The sequence below is a fragment of the Xiphias gladius genome, chromosome 1 (genome assembly GCF_016859285.1).
Source record: "Xiphias gladius isolate SHS-SW01 ecotype Sanya breed wild chromosome 1, ASM1685928v1, whole genome shotgun sequence".
NCBI lineage: Eukaryota > Metazoa > Chordata > Actinopteri > Istiophoriformes > Xiphiidae > Xiphias > Xiphias gladius.
In genome coordinates this window covers 8,281,070-8,302,908 of record NC_053400.1, presented here as the reverse complement: position 1 = coordinate 8,302,908, position 21,839 = coordinate 8,281,070, and the positions used below count along the sequence as shown (strand labels likewise).

General features: G+C 40.2%; 1 protein-coding gene across 7 annotated transcripts in view; it reads left to right on the top strand.

The window, feature by feature from the left end:
* The window catches only part of LOC120798317 (A-kinase anchor protein 13), a 102,280-nt gene that overhangs the window by 55,868 nt on the left and 24,573 nt on the right, over positions 1 to 21,839 (top strand). For 6 of the 7 annotated variants that reach the window (XM_040142639.1, XM_040142860.1, XM_040142767.1 and 3 more), the window contains exons 11-20: positions 4,691 to 4,836; positions 7,381 to 7,751; positions 9,910 to 9,957; positions 12,762 to 12,939; positions 13,423 to 13,525; positions 15,636 to 15,678; positions 15,935 to 16,046; positions 19,377 to 19,536; positions 21,522 to 21,589; positions 21,704 to 21,770. In XM_040142639.1, the coding sequence (XP_039998573.1) occupies positions 4,691 to 4,836; positions 7,381 to 7,751; positions 9,910 to 9,957; positions 12,762 to 12,939; positions 13,423 to 13,525; positions 15,636 to 15,678; positions 15,935 to 16,046; positions 19,377 to 19,536; positions 21,522 to 21,589; positions 21,704 to 21,770 (1,296 nt within the window). The remainder of the gene's footprint in view (positions 1 to 4,690; positions 4,837 to 7,380; positions 7,752 to 9,909; positions 9,958 to 12,761; positions 12,940 to 13,422; positions 13,526 to 15,635; positions 15,679 to 15,934; positions 16,047 to 19,376; positions 19,537 to 21,521; positions 21,590 to 21,703; positions 21,771 to 21,839) is intronic. The other variant, XM_040142945.1, reaches the window with a different exon arrangement.

Here is a 21,839-nt window from a genome sequence, read left to right as displayed (position 1 = left end):
CTTAAACTTTTTATATAGCACCATCATCAAATCAAATTTCAGTTTGTCCAATACTTTGGTTTATGAACAAATTCCTGCAACACTAAAGATGTTCCCAACAGCCTCTGCTCTACTTTGTGTTTTGTGCTAATTAACAAACATTAGCTTGCTAACATGCTTAACTAAGAGTGGCGATCATGGTAAACAATACCTGCTGTAAAGCACAACTGTATTTATGTACAGCCTCACAGAGCTGCTAGCCTGGCTGTTGACTTGTTGTGTTGTTATTATGTAAGGAATAGATTATCAGTGAATGGTAGACTAATTTCAGTCATGGCACAAATGGGCTGACTCAGGAAAAGTTACTTGCAAAAGCTCCCATGTCAAAGTCAGGCCAGAGACCTCAGTGATGCTCTGCTTGAGGGCTATTGGTCAGTGATTAACCATATTGAATAGCCAATTCTTTCTTGAATGTTTTCTGTATATGTTATATAAAAAGCAAATCCTACTGTATAAATTTTTAAGTAATACATTGTACACAGTTGGGATCTGCAAAGCACAGGCACAGCAGTAAAGGAAACATAGAGGGAACTACAGAACATAGTATGTAGTTTAGGATGGACCTAGACCAGCATCCCATAATATATCTGGTTAATGTGTTGTTGGAAGGCCACAGTTTGGTAGCTTGCCTGGCTGCCTGTGGTTTGCTGGTCTGTGTTCAAAATCATGCTGCTGCTTTACACTGCTGTTTGTTATGTTGCATATTACATTTATCATGGTCGAAGCCATGTCCTGTTTTGTTCAAGTCATTCAGTAATCCTTATTTATATACAAGGAGACATGCTGGGTGTGCCTTGGGTTCAAGGCAAAATATAATACAGTAAGAAAACAAAGATATAGGAGTAGATGGTGGTTTTACACGCATCAAAGTGAAGCTTTAAATTATATATATTTTTTTAAAATTATGGTTAAGTGTACTCTCTAAAATGTGTGCAAGGAAGATGGCAAAGGACAGGTTTTATTTCAGTGAAAAATTGGAGGCTATATATCAGCATCCTCTTGACAAAGTTGTGAGGACTTCTCATTAGGCATTTAAAAATTTTCACCATTTTTTATAGTGGTTGCTTTGTTTTCTGAATGTGTGTTGCACAAACTAACACATTGAAGAGCACATGGTAACGTGATAGTTGATTATCAGCTGATTTAGTTAATCTATTATAGGACCTGCCATACTTCTTCAGGCTTCAACAAAAAAAGAAGTTGGTGCTGCGCAACTTATGTTGTTCAGACCTTAAAGTGTATCCAGTGTGGTCATTCCCTGGTGGTTTCTCAGCTTTGTAAAATGATGGACTGGCTGCTGTCACACAAAAAATCTCCTATGTGCAATAAGTCAACCCATTTGTACAGAGAATCTTGTACAAATTTAACATCTCCTGTTTTTACAGAACAAAGAAATATGAGGTTAGAAGGAAAAAATATATAAGTTTTTATCTGTAAGTGCTGATATAATCTGCACTTAGGGAAAACACTTACAGTAGCCTCAGTGCTGACTTATCTCGACTAACAGTATGAAAATGTGCAGAGAAGAGTATTTTGAGACAAGGAGGCTTGATGGTAACTTTATCTTGTCTGTTATTTCTTACCACATTCATTGCTTCAGACTGGATGATTTTTTTTTTTTTTTTGGATCATATCTACTTGGCAATTTTTCTTCTGCTGCATTTATCTAACAACATACATTTCTCCTCCTGAGTTCTGCTTGGCTTCCCTTTTCTTTTCCGAACATTTTTACCACATTGAAAGCACCAACAACAGTAACTATTTGGATTTCAAGCAATACATTTAACCTGAGTAGGTACAGTGTTAGCATGGCAACTTCTGATGACCTGTGAAAATTGCCAATGTTTTTTAGCATGACAGTATTGTGATATGGTTCATCTATAAAATCTCTATCTGGGTGAGGCTTTTGGCCTTTTAGCCATCTTTTGCCTGCAATTGTGGTGATCTAGACATTGAAGCTTTTGCATATTAGTTAATGTAATGTCTTGTTGTGTTGTGTGAACTGATTCACATTAACTAACAACCTCAACCACCCACTGACTCATCAGACCTTTACACCTGTTCTCTGTGCCTTTTTTGTTTGTGTGTGTGTGTGTGTGTGTGTGTGTGTCTGTGTGTGTCTGTGTGTGTGTGTGTGTGTGTGTGTGTGTGTGTGTGTGTGTGTGTGTGTGTGTGTGTGTGTGTGTGTGTGTGTGTGTTTTGTGCGTCTGTTTGAAAGAGAGGGAGGGAGACAGCTGTCAAAGCTCACAGTCCCCTGCTAGTTTTGGTGGACAGGTGTGAGGTGGTGGAGTCCGAGAAAAACTCCCATCATCCACTTCGGTCACCGCCACTTATCACTGCCCCCAGCACAAATACATACTAAAGCACATTTCACATTTACATTTTGGTATTCTCCATCCATGGAGGAGCAGAGAACAAATGAAGAACGAAGGGTAAAATGTTTTTGCAATACCTTCCAAAACCACGTTGGCCAAGTTTAAGCTCCGCTGCAGCACTTGCAGTCAAAGGTCAGTGTCATTTTAATGTTTAGACTGTGATCTTGTCCACCATATTGTAAAGGAAACCTGCTTTTGTTGAAGTCATGAGGTGAACGTTTATACATACAACTTAATACATAAGGCCCTGTGTGTATAGTGTTCAGTGACTATTTGGCAGGTAGGACTCAGCAATTAGACTTAATTTAACATAAGACCTTTCTACAACACAAATTCTTATATATTTTTCCTAAGCGAGGAAAAGAAATAATCTTCTGCCTGTCATATTGTAGCCAATAGAGTCATAGAACTCTACAGTGTTGGATGTAGATATGGAGACACAAATTTCCTAAATAAGATTTAAACTGCTGATACCTCTGATTAAAAAAATTCAGATTCAGAATTAAATATTATGTTATTTCTTAGCTCTTTCAAGTTCTGTGATTACGAGTGTTTTTATATATTAAAGCATCAGATTTAAAACCTGTGCAACACTGTGTAATTGAGATGCCAGTTTTAATTCCAGTTAAATATTAAAACAGCTGTTTAGTTATAGTGTAAGGTCTGGCTGAGTGACTGACCACTCCCACTGCAACCCCTCATTCCACAACCCGACCCCCTGATGGCCCCTTCCTCAGAAACAGCTGTTTCTACCAGCCTCAGGATTCTTAGATCCCAATATAGGTTGTATTTAGTTTTTGCAATTGGTGCAAACTTTCATTCCATAACTCCTTAATTTAGCAATAAATATGGACATTCTCAGTAATTCTACTATGGATGTTGTCAGTGGGAATGAAACACCTAACCGTGGAAGATTTAGCGCCTCATTCTGCTCAATTAGCCACACAGATTTCAGGTTCTTGAACGATGTACACCCATACTGCATGCACACAGATACAGTACACACATACATGCACAAATGGAACTTCCTCTCACATGAGTTCAGGGAAGGCAAAATGTTCCTGAGGGATAAAATATAACTTCCGCTTTTCAGGCAGAAATAGACATGAGAAATGATGCAAAATAACAAACTCTGTGAATGATCTCATCCAGTTGTTCTTGGCAGCTGGCTAAAGTAAGCCTACTGGTATACATTTGTGGCTGGGTATAATCTTCCTCTTTTAGTTTGGTCTGGGATAATATCTGTACATGTCCTTACATGTACAAAGAATTGCAGCTACAAAACCTAGTTACATAAGAGTTGTTGTACTGTGTGCAGACATTAGGGTGGATTGCTTGTTTTTCAGTAAGGGCGTTTGAAAAAGCATCTGAAATAGTGTGTGTAAACTCACAAATGGCTCATGGGGGGTTGCTGTTGGATAGCTGCTATGGTTAAGGAGCATTGGGGCTTGATGAGAAGCATTGACCTGGGATTTCAGGCCAAGGGTTTATCGCAAGAGCAATCTTTCAAAGCTAATTTTGTGTCTTGAAGATATTAAATCTAATGCATCACTAGCTATGGTTCAGGTAGGAAAGCGACTTACTCAAGTGCACATCAATATTGCAGGCACTGAGCAAACTGTCTGCATGATATCTCTAATTATTACACACCAACCAACTGTTAACTGAAGTGAAAATTACTTCTAAGTTTAAAGCTAATACAAAATACTGCAGAGAGTAATTATAAACATCAGTGTCCATTTGGCTCCAGGGTGACTAATGGTATATGTGGTGCTGCTCTGTTATAAAACTGTTTTACTGTACTCTCTGTAGCATCAATAGCATTTTCAGTTTTCATCTCTAACTTAAGTTCTGCCCTCAGACCTTTTAAACACACAAACAGTAATTGTTTGCCTTTGCAATTCAACACAGACAGCTTTAGTCAGGACAATCGGCCATTGATCCGCCAGGCTTTTCACACCTTCTCAGATTCCCAGAAATCTTTTCACTGATGTCTAACAGACTTGCTTTTGTTTTAGAGCATGGAATGAAAACATATTATTTTGTGAACATGCTGTTTTTTAGTTTAACAGCTGAGTGCTCTCTCTCTCTGGAGAATATTAACATTGAATGTAACTTTAATCACACAAATATAATGTTTCCCTGATTAAAATGACGGAATGATTTCTCCTGCTTTCTTTATATATTTTTTTCTGATGGTTCAAGTTCAATTGTTTTCCAGCTGACGTTTAACCAGCTATATTTAATTGTCAACACATTATTGTTGTGTCTTTCAGGATCCTCACAATCTTCAGTGTTTCCAAGTTTGCCCAGTAGGACCAGCAGTACCACCAGTTGTCCCTCCACAGCTCACAGAGATTCTGGCAGTGACATAGAAAGCTTCCTAAATGCAGAGCCAGGATATGACAGCGACTTCAGCAAGGTCAGACTCGCTGCTGGTGGATTTTCTTTTTGTAGCTGGGGTAGGGTGGGAAAGCGTCACCTCCAGTACAGAAACCGGACTGGTTTGCCAATTATCTTCTTACCAGCTGGGAAAATGGCACAATCCACTCCCTGAAAATCAGTGTTGAGGTGTCCTTTGACAATTCAAAAGAGTGGTGGTTCAAATCCCTGTAATATGTGACTATGTTGCTGTATGTGTTTGAACCAGATTGTTACAGAACCCAATAAATAAATGTAAAAATAAGAGTAAATATATTGACTTTGATTTAGCAGTGAATTTAGTGTTCACCAAAGCCTCTACTCGCTGCAATCCAAATATGCAGTACACTCACACTGAACAGCAAGAAAATATTTTGTGTGTGCCCCTGCAACTAGTCCTATAAGGATTATATACTATATATGAAGTGGCGATTTTGTCAGCCTGTGCTTGGCTTTTTATTTATCAGCACACAAGGCTGAGATGCCAAACATTTACTAAGCATCTTTTTAAGCCAGAAGCTCTACGTTTCTGCTGGGGAAGTGCAAGCCGCGGTCCCTGCTGTGACTCTGCTGCTATTGAAAGTCTGTTTGAAGCCAGACGCCCTTTGCTTAAAGTTGAAATACTTGTATTTCTCACTTTCTGCCGTGTGGAGCACTTGAAATATGCTCATGGTAATGTGAACCACATGTCCCTTTTGTTGTAAACAACAATGGAAAAAGTCAGCACAGAGAATATCAGCTGCCTTGGAGTTTACAGTATGATGCTGTGGGTTAGAATGCTGTTGATATACAGTGATGAGAAAAATGTGCCATGAATGTCCACGAAGTTTGATTCCAAACAGAGACCACAGCAGCTAGATTCAGTTTTAGTAAGAGAGGATTAATGTCTCAACTGCCCTCTGCAGGGAAAATGTCTTTCCTTTGCAAGATGCAATACTGCACATTTTCTAGAAACTGTTTCATAAGGAAGGTTATGGCATTGATCCCAGTAACATGCTAGTTGAGCATGTCCATGTGCCCTTGAGGAAGACGTTGTAACTTTAAATGCTCAACAGTTATAACGTGCAAGGATATGAGCATTGTCTAAAAACTTAAAATATAAATTAAAGTTTAAAACCCAGCTGAAACGTCTCCTAGCTCTAAAGCGGAAATCATGTTACTCACAAATATATACAGCAGTCGCATGCACTCCGAACATTCACAAAAACACATGCACAGACACACACAAACACAAACACACACACAAACTCATGGGTACTCTCACCCCCAGAGGAAGTTGTGTGTGCAGCATAAAGCAGATCTTTCATTCCCAGCTCTTTCAACAGAAGCAGCTCTATGCTCAGCTCTCTCACTGCAGCTGGCTGCACAATAGGCCCAGTTAAAGCTCACACCTACAAATTAGCTCTAAATAGACTATCCCAAACCTGTGTGTGTGCATACAGGAGCTCTTTCCCACCAGACCCAGGCCAAAGTGCATTTACCAGTACCATTTGTTTTCATAGTTTTATTTATTGCTTATATTATAGAGCTGTCAGATAGGTAAGACTGGTTAAGGACAATGCAAGGAGTTCCAGCAAAGTTGGACACATTTTTGGCCTTTTTTGCATTTTCTCATTTGCAAAAATGCATATTATTTGACAAATATATCACTAAGATATGATATATTTGTGTAAACCTTGAAAAGACTGTATATACGGTCACTTACAAATATTATCCTTGGAAAGGTTTGTTTTTACAAGGTAGTCATCAGTTATTGGTGCTTGCTTTCATGTCAGTGTTGCTATAAAGTGGCTCTGGCTCATTATCCCTAAGCCTTGCCATTTGGTCCTCGTTATATCCCATTCCTGTAGGTTAAATAGCTCTGACAATATTCTGTGAATTCATCTCATGCTTCAGTGAAGAAATGCTGGTGGATTTACAACTTGATAGGATAGGTAATTAGCAGAAATTTTAATTAAGTTCTGCTCTGGTTTGTTCTATTGTGTTTTCTATTCTATTCTGTTATATTCTATTCCTCATCTATGTGTCTGATAGAATCGTGAAATTGGATTTATGAAGAACCAAAAAGTTATTTTCCTATCCAGGGTTAAAGGTTCCACTTTCTGTGTGGTTCTGTGAGCAGAGCAAGTCTCTAACACTGCCAATTACAGTTCACTCTCCACTAGAGCACTCCCTGATTAAATGTGGGATAGAAGTGAATTCTTAAAAAAAGACTACTTTTACACACATCTGGGCCCTGAAATAATAAATCAATCAACATTTCATTAGAATATGGCATTGGGTTCAGTCATTTTTGAATTAATGAAGCTTTTCTTGTGGCTCATGATAAACCATCACTTGTTTTTAACTTAGTCAGTTCCCAGTAGGGACACAATGCTGGGCAGTGGGGCTGTTGAAGAATAACAACAGACAGATAGACAGACAGACAGACAGACGTGTATATATGTGTGTGTGTGTGTGTGTGTGTGTGTGTGTATATATATATATATATATATATATATATATATATATATAACATTTATTTTTTATTTTTTATTTTTTTTAGTGTCTACAGAACGATGAACCAGTGACAGGGGGAGACAGTGCCAGTGAGGTTTCCGTCTCCTGCTCCTCCACAGACGACACTGCCAGTGTCGGCCCCTCCAGCTCCAGTCCCGAGGGCAGCCAGGGCCTGGGCTGCAGGTGGAGCCAAGAGGAGGGCATCCAGTCTGGAGCTACTACCTCTGCAGGACTGGATGGTGGAGTAGGAGCAGGAGGAGTGGGAGAAGCTGAAGAAGAGGCTAAAGACAGGGTGACGGAGGTGCCACGACGCTCTTGTCTCCTCCGGAATAGCATCCGCTCCCTGTCACCTCTTCGTCGCCACAGCTGGGGTCCTGGAAAGAACAACGGAGGAGACGCAGAGATGAACCAGAGGAGGTGAGATTGGGAAGGGGTCTCAATTGTATTCCATTCTTAAAGATGAAGAATTTCTAATTACATTGTTGATGAAGCTGAAGTGATTTTGAGAAAACAATGTTACTTCTTTATCCTAGACATTACTGGTGGTGTTACTCTGGTGTTAATCAGTAGATGTCAGTATTATTAGAGCTTGTTGATGTCACTCCCTCTGTGCCATGTTGAGTTTTTCCCCTTCCTGCTGTGACCAGCTGTGTGGCCATTTGTCTGGTGTTGGCAGGGAGCTACCACAATTGTACACGCACAGAGATATGCAACTCAGCTTGAACACGTGCACACACTTAAAACTGCACACTTGTCCACACTCACAGCGTCATGTACAGTAGTCATCAGTTAACACGTACTACTTCGCACTCACGTTGAAACGAAAATACAGGACGACAATACAAGACAAGACCTTGACATTTATTTTGTGTTCTGTGTTAGAACAGCGGCCTGTCACAAAATGTTTGCAGAGTAGTTGCCTGGCAATAAAAGGCCCGTGCCACTATGTTGGAGTGAAAAGAGAAAAACAACTGCTTTAGGCTCCTATCCTACTTTTATGATAGCAGGTTCGGCTGAAACAGCCATTACCACCAAGCTTTCATATGCAGTCTTTCTTTACAGTGTAACAAATTAAAGAAAGAGCAATCGTTTTTATGCCTGCGCACCGGCGACAGCTGTGATCAGAGGCATTATGTGTCCGGCTTGGCCGTCCGTCCGCCCGTCACATTCTCGTGAACATAATATCTCAGGAAGGCCTTGATGGAATTTTTTTAAAATTTGCCACAAACGTTCACTTGGACTCAAGGATGAACTGATTAAAATTTGGAGGTCAAAGGGCAAGGTCACTGTGACCTCACAAAGCATGCTTTTTGCCATAACTCAAGAATGCATTCGCTAATTATGACAAAATTTCACACAAATGTCTAATAGGATAAAATGATGAAGCAATGGCATTTTATATCCAAAAGGTCAAAGGTCAACTTCACTATGACATCATGTTCTGCAAAACCAATTTTCTGGCCATTATTCAACACTGCAACTCAGGAACAGAAGGGGAGATTGTGACCATATTTCCTGCAACTTCACTGGTTGGCGGAGGCATACAACCACGCGGTGGTAATTCTAGTTTGACCTGATGTGCCCTTTAGAGATAACCATGATCTGGAGATAATCATGCATCTGGAGCACATAAGAAGCATGATGAGTGATGAGGAAAAAACACTTGGAAGAAGGTTCCTTCTGTTGCTAAATGTGTATGCTGTTTTAAGTATAACGGCTGTAGTTTTTGTGACTACAGAACTATAATGTACTATATGCAAAGCGATAGGAAAATAAATGCAGTAAGAGTTAATCAGTGAGACAAACACATGGCGTTACCGATTCCTGCTTGATTTGCCCCCTTCTACTGTTTAGTCACATTTTAAAGTAATAATTACACATTTTGGGAAATATCCTTATTTGCCAGCAGTCTTACCTTAAGATAAAGATTGGAAACAGAGGGAAACGGCTAGCTGGCTCCGTCCAAGGATAACAAACACCACCTACTAGCACCTCTAAAGTTCACTCACATCTTGCCTTGTTTTTTAAATCCATACAAAAAAATGTAAAAATGACAATTTGTGATTTTACGGGGGGTTATTCACTGCTCCCAACCGCAAAATATTTTGGCACACAACCCACCTGTAAAATAACTACCTGTTTTTTTTGTTTTTTTTTTTTTTTTTGGGGTATGTGGATTTTGTTGCCTACAGACAGACCCAGGCTAGCTGTTTCCCCCCGTTTCCAATCTTTATGCTAAGCTAAGATAACCGTTTCTCGGTTCCAGGTTCATATTTAATGGACGGACATGAAAGTAGTATCAGTTTTCTCATCTAACTCTTGGCAAGAAAGCAAACAAGTGTATTTCCCGGAATGTTGACCTATTCCTTTAAGATCATTACTCTGAGCAAATGTCATTGTTATCACTCCTCCATGATGGTGTGTGCCTTAGAGCTTTATTCAGTTTAGACAATAATGCCCATAGTTATCCAACCCACTAAAAACATTACTGATTATGCTCTTATTGACCTTCTGTCCCCTTATATCTCGCTCATCATCCACCATTTCCTGTCTCCATCTCATCCATCACCTCCAGTTCTATCTATATCCCTGGTGAGGGGAAGCCGACCTTTCACAGGAGAAGGTACTAATAAATCACATTCATCAGTTCATGTATTGTTAAGACTGACTTCCTACTAGGTGATGTATAATGATAAAATTCACGTAGGTGTAGCCTTTTTGGATCTCCCAGTTTCTAACGTATGCATGCTGACCTACTGCTGCATTGTGCTCCATCCCTCCAGCCTACTGCACTGAAAAATGTTGCTCTCTTTTAACAAATTAGAATGTGCAAGAAATGCCGTGGCACATAGATGGTTGAGACACTCTGGTGTTTTGTATTGGAGCGGTAATAACAAGCAGCCACACGGAAATAAAGGCTCAGAGGACTGTATTGGCCGGAGATTGAGAACAGGTTTTTGTTGTGTTTGGTTTTTTGTTTTTTGTTTTTTGTTTTGTTTTTTTGTTTTTTTTGGTGTAATAAGTTCATGTAGGGAATTCTTCAAGACTGTAAAGACAAGGGAATACATTTTGAATTCATGCTTGGAGGAGACAGTGCGCCACAACAGTAAAAACAGGGTGGAATTTGTGCTAGTGTTGTGCAGCATTGTTCTAAATCCAAGAATGGCTCTATTGACTGTGTAAAAAAACTGCACTTTGGCACAGAAGAAGCAGTAATGAGGGAGGAGGCAGCAATGAAGAAGGAGCTGTCATCCACCATCAAGTGATCTTGATGCTATGACCCAGAGTGGAGTTGTCAAACCGCCATCCTAGACTTCAATTGAAGGTTGTTGAATATCAAGACGATCTTGCAGCTGTAGCTGGCCAAAGCATCCACAGTTATGGCTGTTATGGCTGATAATAGCAGTCAAAAGTCCAGTGCAATGTAGTATAGTTCTTTGCTACCGGGGCCCAAGCAGCATGTGATTTTCAGGTTTCAGCCTTCTGGCATGACTGCAGTAAAGCCCTTTAGAATCCTAGATGGAGACTAGAATAAGATACTGTAAGAGCAGGAGCTTAACATTACAGAATAGGCTGCATATACATATTTATACGTTGTTCTCCTGTAATATTTTGATGTCAAACTGATTCTTATTCAGAAATTCTTGGTACTGGTTATTCTCTAAAATTAGCTGAAATCAGAGCTTTGTTAGTTTCACAGCTAGAACCAGACCAATACTGGATTTCTGGATACATTGTTGATATTTGAGCAGTAAACAAATTTATCAGCCAACTTCTTCTTTGTTTATCAAAATTTCATTTGTAGTTATTACTTGCATCCTTTCAATTTGGTTAGTAAAGAATTTAGACCAAGATATGCCTGACAGAAGATATAATCTTTTGTTGGGCAATGACCTAAAACATCCTGTATCTTGAAAATATATGTGCTGCAAATTCAGGTGACATATCTGCGGATACAGTTCTAACTGTGAATAGCTAATGTTGAACACTACTATCAGCCCGCCTCTCTATCTGTCAGGTTATAATTAAGACCTGGCTCTATGGTCTAGACCACTGCTGTAACTGGGCCACATCTTTCACGTTCAAGAAAGCTTCAACAGTGCGAACAGCACAGAGGCTATTCTTATAGTATTGCATTTCTGGGAAACAACTTGAGTTCAAGTTTATTTCCTGTCTGCTATTGATATCAGCACAACACTGCAGCTTGAACACTTGTACAGTGTTTATGTTTGACAGTATGAAATAGTCTACAGCAGTAGTCCAGTTATGCCAGAACATTGTCACTCTCCTCAGACATCCCTGTAACTCAGTTCTTCTCGGAGACTCCTCTGTCTGCATCATTATTACTCTGCCATACCTGCTTGTCTATCGTCCCTTCACTCCTCTTTATCTTCACCTCCATTCTTCTGCTAACCCCTCCACCTCACACTCTCTTAGCATCAGCTGGTGCACTCCTGGTGCCCCCCATAGCCATGGTGTGGAAGTAGTTAGTTCCCTCAGGTACAGTGTGTGTGCTGTTTTGTTTTTTTTGTTATTTTTTTCTTGCGAAGAACACATGACCCACTTTGAATAGAGTGTATTTACATGCTGCTTTATTTGCATATGCTGTTGTGGGCGTTTATGCCTGTGTGTGTGTATGAATGCCCTTGTCAGTCAGTCAGTCAGTCAGGCTGTCAGGCAGTCAGTCACTTCCTGCAGCAGAGAGCTGCAACAGCTGCTGGTGTAATTCATGTTTTCAGTGCCGGGGACCTTCTGGCTTTTTGGGATAGTATATAATAATACTGGAAGGAAGGAGGCCTTAATATGACTTAATATAGACATCTACATTCACAGCACTGAGGAAAGGTGAGTTCTGCTCCATTGTTGATCACTGATAATCACCAAGTCATGATTCTTTTAGTCCAGTTTAGGTAACTGATATTTGAATGTGCTGGACTGATAATTTGCTGGATAATGGGGTGCCATACAAATACCGGGGCTGGAGATAGAGATTTACTGCTGGAGCTTTAACTATCACCGAGTCTGTCCTGAAGCGACTAGAGCTGCAGCCGCGTGGCATAGCTCATCCTGAAATGTAGCTGTAGTTCCCTTCTCCATAATCATTGTATTGAATTTTTCAAGGCCTCTTATTTTCATTTATGGATCGATGTAATTGGGTTTGTAAATCACAGCTGCAGAGCTCTCTATGCTGATGCTGATGTTGGAAATCTGCTCCAGAGCTTGGTGATAACTCAGCTGGCTAAACACTGCAGGACCAGCTATGTGTACGTGTGTCTGTCAACAAGTGCATGTGTGCATGTCTGTGTGTGTTTGTGTTTGATGCAACAGTAGTTGTGTGTAACCAGAAAACAAGTGACAAGTGGAGTGTACAGCGCAGTCATTCCTCGTTCAGTGAGGGTCACCTCTGCCTTCTGTTTATCTATACAGCTACAGCCTTGAGGGTCTCAGTGGGGGGCAGGAAGAGCTGAGGGGCCCCACCACCCAGGGGCCCCGAATCCTGGAGCCTTTAAGGATGCCAAGACATGACAGTGATGACAGGGGCTCACTGGTTTCACTGACAGAGGAGCAGGAGGAGCTGGGGGAGCATGGCAGACTACATGACCCGGTCAGCTAACACACACACACACACACACACACACACACACACACACACACACACACACACACACACACACACACACAAATTCATCAAGTTTGTCCTTTATGTCATATCTTCATGCTGTCACGCATGCGGCCCGGAGGGACTCTCTAAAACATCCTCGGCCTAATTCACATGAGAAGAGAAATGGATTTGTAAAGCTTGTACATAAACAAGACTCATAAACAGTCAGGGGAAATTTGAGACATTTCAGTTCGGGGATTAGTAAGATTTAATAAACATTACTTTCCTCAGGCAGCTCCAATCCTCTTTCACTGAATTTAAAACAAATTGTGAACCTCACAAATCATTTGTCTAGTTCCGCCTTTTATTGTATTGTTTACTGTTTAGTGACAGGTGAGGTTTTTTTCCATGTTATGTCTGCCTGGTTTAATGTCCTCTTCTACACTGTCAAGTAACCGAGATTCAACATTGTGTCTCTTTCTGCAGAAATTGAGGCGGTATCGGCCTCTGCGAAACAGCTGCCCGCCCATGACCCTGCCCCTCACCAAGTCTGTATCCATGCTCGCCATCAGCCAGAGAGATATTGATGGTGAGTGACGTTGTGAGGCTGCTTTGCCTTTCTGTTATCCTGCTTTGATGTTATAATATGTTAAAAATTGCAAGTCACACACACTAACTGAGTCATTAAATTGGTAAATATCTAAAATAGGAGATTTACTCATATAACTATATTATTATATTACAATACCGTATTAGATCAGAAGGCCCAGTGTGCAGAGACAGCACAGTCATTCTAAAATGTAGCATTCATTATGTTTTCCCAGTATCGACATCAAAAATGATGGAGAAAAAGCTAGATGTATAATGGGAAAGGTTATATGTAGGTAAAAAGGTTGTGAAATAAATACAGAGGGAAAAAAAGTTAAAAGTAAGATTCAGTTTTACTCAGTTGCCTATTTTCCAGACTCCTTGATCCAGGTACTCTCTTGACATTCTAAGGTTTATTGACATTTCTATCTCCCATCTCTCATGTTCACCGCTTCTATGAAGTTACTTAATTTTACTAAGTGATCTGTTCCTGCTGTGCCCCCCCCCTTCCCTCCCCCAGCGGTGGGACGCCTGAGACGTAATAGGCGAATTTCCTTCTCTTTCAACCTTTCCCCAATCCTCACCAAATCTAAGTCTCAGTTCATTTACGGGGATTCTTCATCTAGCGATGATGAGGATAACTTGAGTGAGTACTGTAAATGTAGCTGTAGTAGGAAATAGCTGTGATGTCAGGAAGTTTTCATAGGGAAGCTGCTAATTACTGCTGATATTAGGCTGCTTGCAGTGTGAATGTGCAATTAGAATAAGCTTGTAGCAAAATCACTGGTCTAGAAAACCACATTTCACCTAGGCAGGAGGCTTTATGTAAATAATTTCCATTGACAACACTAAATAAGACCTTGGCTCCTCCAGGCCCCTAGGCCAGTTTTTAGCTGACCTTTATGTAGATTAGTCTTTGGTTTGTCGGTTTGCCAAAAAATGAGACACAATCAGCAGAGAGGATCATAAACACTGCAGGTGAGCTGAAGAAGCCCTTTCTCCCCTCCAGATAAATGTGAGCCTGTCACCTTTAGTCAAAGACACTGAGCCATTCCGTCCCTTGTCTTATCTGTGAGATATTTCCATTAGTGTTCTGTCTCCTTGACTATGCTGCTAGCAACACAGGCAGGCCAAAACTTTGCCCTCATTTTCCTGTTTTGGGTTTGACTCTCTGATGCGGAGCAGGCAAGACATGCTTTGCATATTTCTGTATTGGTCAGAATATTTCCTAGAACTCATTGTTTAGAAAAGAGGCAGAGTGGTTCCGTAGAAAAGATGCATGCCTATGTTCAACTGATACCAAATAAGTAGAGACTGTGGTGATTTTTTTTTTTTTTGGCAAAGACTGCAATGTATGCTCTCATTTACATATTTTAATTATTATTTTTTATTTATTTTATGTCTAATCAGATTAAAAATACAACCATGGAAGAGATTAATTGAATAATAATAACATTTTGACAGTTACTGGAGCCAGGAAATCTGAACTTGACTGATAATATAGGTGGATATCAGAAGTGTCAGGGTGGAGCTTTGGTAGAGCAAAATGTGATAGGCTGAATAGCTAAGACACAGAATAAATATTGAGGCCATCATTTCTTGTTGGGGAAAAAAAATGACTTTGACTTTTTGGGAGTTCATGAGGTTGGGTGTCTGTGCAGTCAGAGATTTTTTGGAGTCAGTGTCTAGCAGCCATTAATGGCACTGGATCTAAAGGCAGAACTGGCTTCAGCTTTTGGCCTTTTTACTTGCTTCCTTCATCAGTGCCAGACTCATTTTGTTGTCAGCCTTCACCCAGCTCTGTGACGGTACCTAAAGGTTATGCACATTGCTCATGGGCATTATTCTTTTTGCTGTCCGCTTCTTCTAGCCAGGACATGAACTGACATAATTCTGATCAAAAGAAAGGTCTTTTTTTTAACCATTAGGTCAGTAAGGTCATTCAGTTACTTCAGGGAAAACAGGATGACCCAGTGGTTAGTATGGTCAACCCCTAAACAGATTTCCACCTTAGATGACAAGTATAGTGAATTAAAAAACACACCTGTCCCATTTATAGCACCTTCTGAATCTTTGTCCTACTGTTTACATCCTCTCTTGTTTCTTTACAGGTATGAAGTCGTTTTCCAGCACCTCTGGGTCACTAGCATATAGGTCAGTCCAACTCTGCACGTACAGCACACATAACCAGAAAAGAGTTCTTTAGGTTTTAATGCAGATGGAACCTTTATAGTCCAATAAGAGAAAAACTGAGAAAGAACCATTTTCAGAATGTGTGATCAGGTAGGCCTTGTGAGTCTAGCTGTTTAAAGGATAAAATTGTGTGTGTGTGTGTGTGTGTGTGTGTGTGTGTGTGTGTGTGTGTGTGTGTGTGTGTGTGTGTGTGTGTGTGTGTGTGTGTGTGTTCCAGTATATCAGAGGAGGAGCCCGGACCTCTGCGGAGCGACACTGAAGGAAAGACAGTGACGAAAGTCAGCCGGACTTTCAGCTACCTCAAGAACAAGATGTACAAAAAGAGCAGGGTGAGGGAATGTGGGGTTTTTAATTCTCCTTAATAAAATTGGGCAAGACTGTAAAGGTATACTGTATTTACTATACTTCACTATATACTATTTACTGCACTGTTTCTCAGAGCAGAGTCTTCATGTGTGCAGCGGTTTGCTCAAACTTCAGTCTCCTTTCATAGCCTTCTCCTCCTCAAACATTTATTCCTTAAAGCAAGGATGACTGAACAGCAGGCTGCTTCTCAGCCTCACACTGCTCCACATTTATATGTCTGCACACATTAACACTGGAAGCTGCCTGTGCATCTTCTTATATTGGTCTCTGAACAGCTCCAGTCAGATAGCTGGGGGTTATGTGTCTTGCTTTGGGGCAAGTCAGTGTTTCTTGTAACTTCCCCCATTCAGATTTCCCCAGTAGAGTCCATAATATTTTCTGGTCACAGACACGAATCTCTGGTTGTAAGATATGGTTAACGTCATCTTTCTTTCACATACAGTTCAAAGCCATGTTAGGTGATTTACCTGAAATGTCATTTTCCTATGAGAATATAGTAGTTCTTTCTAACTGCATTGTGAGTGATGACAGTCCTGTACCCTTAGACTTTTAAATTGCACTGATAACAGGGTGTTCTTAAAAAGAACTGAATTCAGTTTCCTCAAAAAAAGAAGTTATTAAAAAGTCTTAAATTTAATCAACAAAAGTTTCAAATATTTTCTCTTGCCTGCCATTGGCAGTAATGTTGGTTATAAAATGTTTTTGTATCTAGTTGCAGGCTGTCAGGAGATATTACATGGCTATAAACAAAAAAGGAAATTGTTGAGACAGTAGATTGTGTGCTGAGAAGGCTGTTCAGTCCTTTTTCTGTGTTTCAGTCAGCACCATCAGACTTATTGCAACTACTGTCATTGCTGAATGAATTTGTCATTTTTAATTTTTTAATCCATCTCGCTATGTTGCAGGCGCTTATCCGGGTCCAGGTCGCATTAATATAGTTAATTACATCATTAGGAACTCGTTTTACATACACTGCTCGATAGTACTGGAAAAAAATCAAATGATATAGTAATAAATAATTCAAGGCCATATCCTCCCTACTTGTTCTCCATCATCCATGGTGGGTTTGATTGTGAAACAGGCATTTAACAGCATTGTATGTGGTATTCAAAAGGTCTTGCAAAGTTTTAAGTTTAACGTGGCGAACCCTGTAGGTAGGCATATATAGTTAGTGAAATTTCAGTTTGCTTTCTGTAGATGTGCAGCCCTTGCAAAGAGACCCTGAGAGGTGAACAGGAAGTGAAACAGGAAGACGGAGTTGCTTTCGGTTTTACAATCTCTTCACTAACCTAAGTCTTTGCTTCGCTTTTAAAGGGACAGGGCTGTGAAGGAGCTCGTCACAGCCTGTGGCTGCTCGCTCCCTGTCACAGGTCAAAATGATTACGGTCCCGTACAATCAAAGACAATTAGCAAAACGTTGATGTTCAAATTGGGCTAATTTTGGCTGCAGTAGCCCTTGTCAGGGTTATTGGATTGTATCCATAATTGACAAATGTAATTAGTGACAATTACAGTGGTCCCCTCAGCAAACACAGTAACAAAGCACATTAAAACATATTTCTTCATTGAATTAAACACAGCAAGAAAGAGAGACTCAAAAGCATCCAAATGTCTAAATTATTTTTGACTACCGATCTGTTTTTGGATGTACTGTATAAATACAGTTTCTGCACAGTGTCAAAAGTCTAAACACTCTGGAAGGGGATCTAGTGTTTGCAGTTTTTTCATAGTGTCTGTACCAGACTGAAGGGTCATTGCAGAAAAAGCACCTCCTGTAGCGATCCAGTCACTTCCTCATTGCAGCTTTCCTGATGTAGCCTCAGTGCTGGTAGTAGCTTCAGCCACTCAGCCACAGCCAGGGATGTTATACAGGAGATTCACAGGGAGCCATGGCTTCTCACTGAGATGGAAAGGTTGGCTAGAGGTAGGCTAACAGAGAGCTCTGGTTTCCCAGTCAAATTGTAGAGAAAGAGACTGTCACAATATCATGTTAAAAGTGACTGGTGTTCCCTTCTGGGCTGATGTCTTTTTCCAGTGAAGTCATTGCCTGTTACATTATGTTTCACTAGAAGGTCTTTTTGTTTAAATCTCTGGTTTAGATGTCACAAGTGATTACTTCTCCTGTTGGGTTCGCTTGTAGCCAGGAGAAATGTGCTTAGAATTGTCTCTGTTTCTTGTGTTTTTCCAATATGTTGAAGCGTTTTTGTATTGTTTAGATAGAAACAGGCATAACATCTAAAAGTGATTCTTATTGCAGTATAGAATACTTAGTCAGACTTTGTAGCTGATAGAAATTTTTCAGTGTGTTTCACCATTGGTTAGACAGCTGTTGTTGCAGGAAGTAAAAATGATTGTTGTAATGGCTATAAAACATGTAGGCTTGCTGTGGTCCAGTCAGCCTTATGGTATCTTGAATCGTACGAACCAAATGAGCTCTAGTATGTCAGAGATTTGTGGTCCCCTCAAACCAAGAGGCCCAGGGCTGGCCATTAAAATGAGCTGGAAACTCCATTTTCCCATTTCCTCTGGGTTTGGGTGGAGGCTCTGTGATGTAAATCCAAGAGAATAAGAGCTCTGTTCTTTTCGGCAGCACTTTATGGGATTGTGATTCAGCTCAGTGTACAGAGATGACCAACAGCTAGGGATGACCTTGTTCATTAATGGAGAGGCAGCAGAAAGACCGCCCTGTTATAGAGAGGTCAAAGATTTGATTCCCAGACAGGGTGTCTCCGTCAGTAGTCATGCATCCTGCAGGAGTGTCTCTCCTTTCTCATTCATCATAAGATGGTTTGATGATAAGCTTTGCAGTGGCTGAGAAAAACAACACAATATGTAATATGAAAATTTGCTATAAATGGTTACTGTTTGTACTGCTTACCATAATCTCCAACATTATACACCTCTCCTAGTAATCCCGTAAAACTGATCAAATGATCAGAGTCTTAGCAGGAAAATCCCAGTGTCTTTAACTGAGTCAAACCAGAAAAAAACTGCCTGAAACAAAAACACACTACATTTAAACTGTCCCTTAATGAGACAGTTTGTTGACTGCATAAATAATGCTTCCCCTTAATATGCAAAGCCCCCTGCTGTTTAGTGCATCAGAGTGATAATGTTGCTCTGCTGGATTCAGATTGGAATTTAAACATAAGCAACTGGCCAAATGTTCAGACATTTTGTAGATGTCTTATTTTATTTTATTTTTCTAGACATCTAATTGGCTGGCAAGTATTTATTGAAGTGAAGTTCATAGCTAGTTTGTGTTCTTAACCATGAGAATGCCATCTGTGCAGGAAAAGGATCGAGAGAAAAGGGAGAAAGACAAGGAGAGCAAGGAGAAGGACAAAAAGACTGTGAACGGTCATCTATTCACAACAGTCAGCTCAGGCCAGGCAGCCCAGTGTTCCCAGTGCAATAAGGCTTTCAACAACAAAGATGCTTTCCATTGCACACGTAAGTACCTGTTTGTTCATTTCATTTTCTTTTTAGCATGGTTCTTTCGCTCCAGTTTTAGTTCTTTTGTTGTTTGCGACTGATCAGTACCCCTGTGGCTTTAAGTCTGATCAAAGCCCATTGTCCTGTGATCCTTTATTAAAAGAATTCATCTTATCATTAATTCATTTCTAATCTGAAAACACACTAAGTTCTCTGCACTGTTGGAAACACACAGTGAGGAGAAAAAAAAGAAGCCATAGTGGAGAAGAAAGGGTCCTCAGTGGATCATCAGGCATGAATCATGCTATTCGAGAGGTCACATCAACTTACTGTAAAGGGTCAGTCAGTACTTTTGGACCATACAATTTACATTTCTACATACATATGTAATTAAGATGTTGGACTTATAGATGAACAAATTATTATTTTGTTTCACAGTTGATCATAATTGAAAATGCAGGTCTTTAGTGCCTTTGCTGATGTAAAGCTTTATCAGCATTAGAAAACATCAATAATATGCATTCATGTTGTATAGTGAGTGTGTTACCATGGCAAAAAAAACCCCTTTCAATATACTTTGTATGCCTTATATACTGTCATTTGGCAGTTGGAGGTTAACGGATCATACTTGTCTGAACCGGCCTCATGATCTGTATGAAGCAGTGAAACTCTCTAAAAGGCTACTTCTAATTTTTCAGTCAAGCTTTCAGTACGGACAACAAAACAGTTTTTACATTGATTTCTACTGAAGCAACAGCAGTAGCCCTAAAGAGGATGTAGTTTATTGCACAAGCCTTTGGCGCAACCCCAGAAAGAGCCTAAAAAGGAGAAACTAGTTCTGCAATAGAGAATAGTGACACAGCAACAGTCGCAGTGGTCACAATCTGCCTCAGATACTTCAGACTGGCAAAAACAGGTCTTGTTGTGTTCACTCCTTCTGGTTCAGATTGGTGGAGCCACAGATAGTTCAGAGGGTGTTTTCTGGAGGTTTGTACTCCCAAATGTTTGGCTGGTGTCCATTCAGCAGACAAATACAGTGACCCTTTGTCTCACAGTAAAATACCCCCCAATAAGACTATTTAAGAGGAGAAAATCACTGCAGGAATTTAAGATGGTTTTACTGTGTGGGTTATAATTTGATATATCACATAATTTACAAGGTGGATACTTTTATCCAAATTATTATTATTTTTGGACAGTAGCGCAAGCACATATCTTCAGGTTATAGGTGGAAATGAAAATGGAACTTTTAACCCTGACTGTATGACTGCCTTTTTATACTTGTCAAATCACACAGGATTATTTTCTCATGCTGACTGTGAGTGTGTTGATGTAATCCCGAGAGCGGAAATGTCTTGTGCATTTTAGCATGGACGACTAGGTCTGATGGTGGTTTCACTTGTGCAAGATGTCTGTTTAAAGCAATTCTGTCTGTTCGAAAAATGCCTCAGTGAATATTGGTGGAAACTTGGTGAAGCATTGTGAAGATTTTGACAAAACCAGAACTAGTTGTTCCTCTTGCTTGCACTTCCTGATCAACCACTTTAGTTGTTCACATGTGCACAATAGACAGTATAAAATATAAACATTTTACGGTAGCTTTCTAAAGGAAAACAGAAGAATTTGAGTCCTTGATTGACTACATAGGATCAGAATACAGAGCACATCTTATTTTAGTAGTCTCGCATGATGACCCTTGTTCCAAAATAGTGATTTGGGAATGTTTACATAATTGAAAATTTCCCATGCAATTCAGTTTCTTGCCTGTGTGTCATTCCTCAGCCTATCTCTTTTTTTCCCTTCCTTCATGAGAAGTATTACATCTCGATTGCATCACATGCTGTGCCTCAGTCTGGCTTTCATTAGTGGGCTGGTGGAGTTTCCTGGCCGGCTATGAAAACCAGTCAGAATTTCTATCCCCCACCTTTCCACAACCCTCAACACCCCACCTCCATCACCAGGCTCATAGTATTCACTGAGCGTTCTGTTGCTTTTCTTTCCAGACTGTAATGCTTCCGTCCACAAGGGCTGCAGGGACAGCCTGCCTGTTTGTGCCAAGGTGAAGATGAAGGTAAAAGTTCCCTCACAGTTACTCCACCGCTGATTCTGTAGTATTCTGTTTTCTTGCAGCCAGTAGTGATTTGAACTCATCATTTATGCTTTTATTTTCTGTTTCTCTGGCTAGTTGCCCAAGCAGCAGTTTGCAGTACCAGATTCAAGCTCTTTTCCTACGGTCACGATGAGGAACAAATGTGAGTGTCAAACCAAACTGGGATTCCATTCGTAATCATCATGGCTCTTAATCATTTGCAGATTCATTG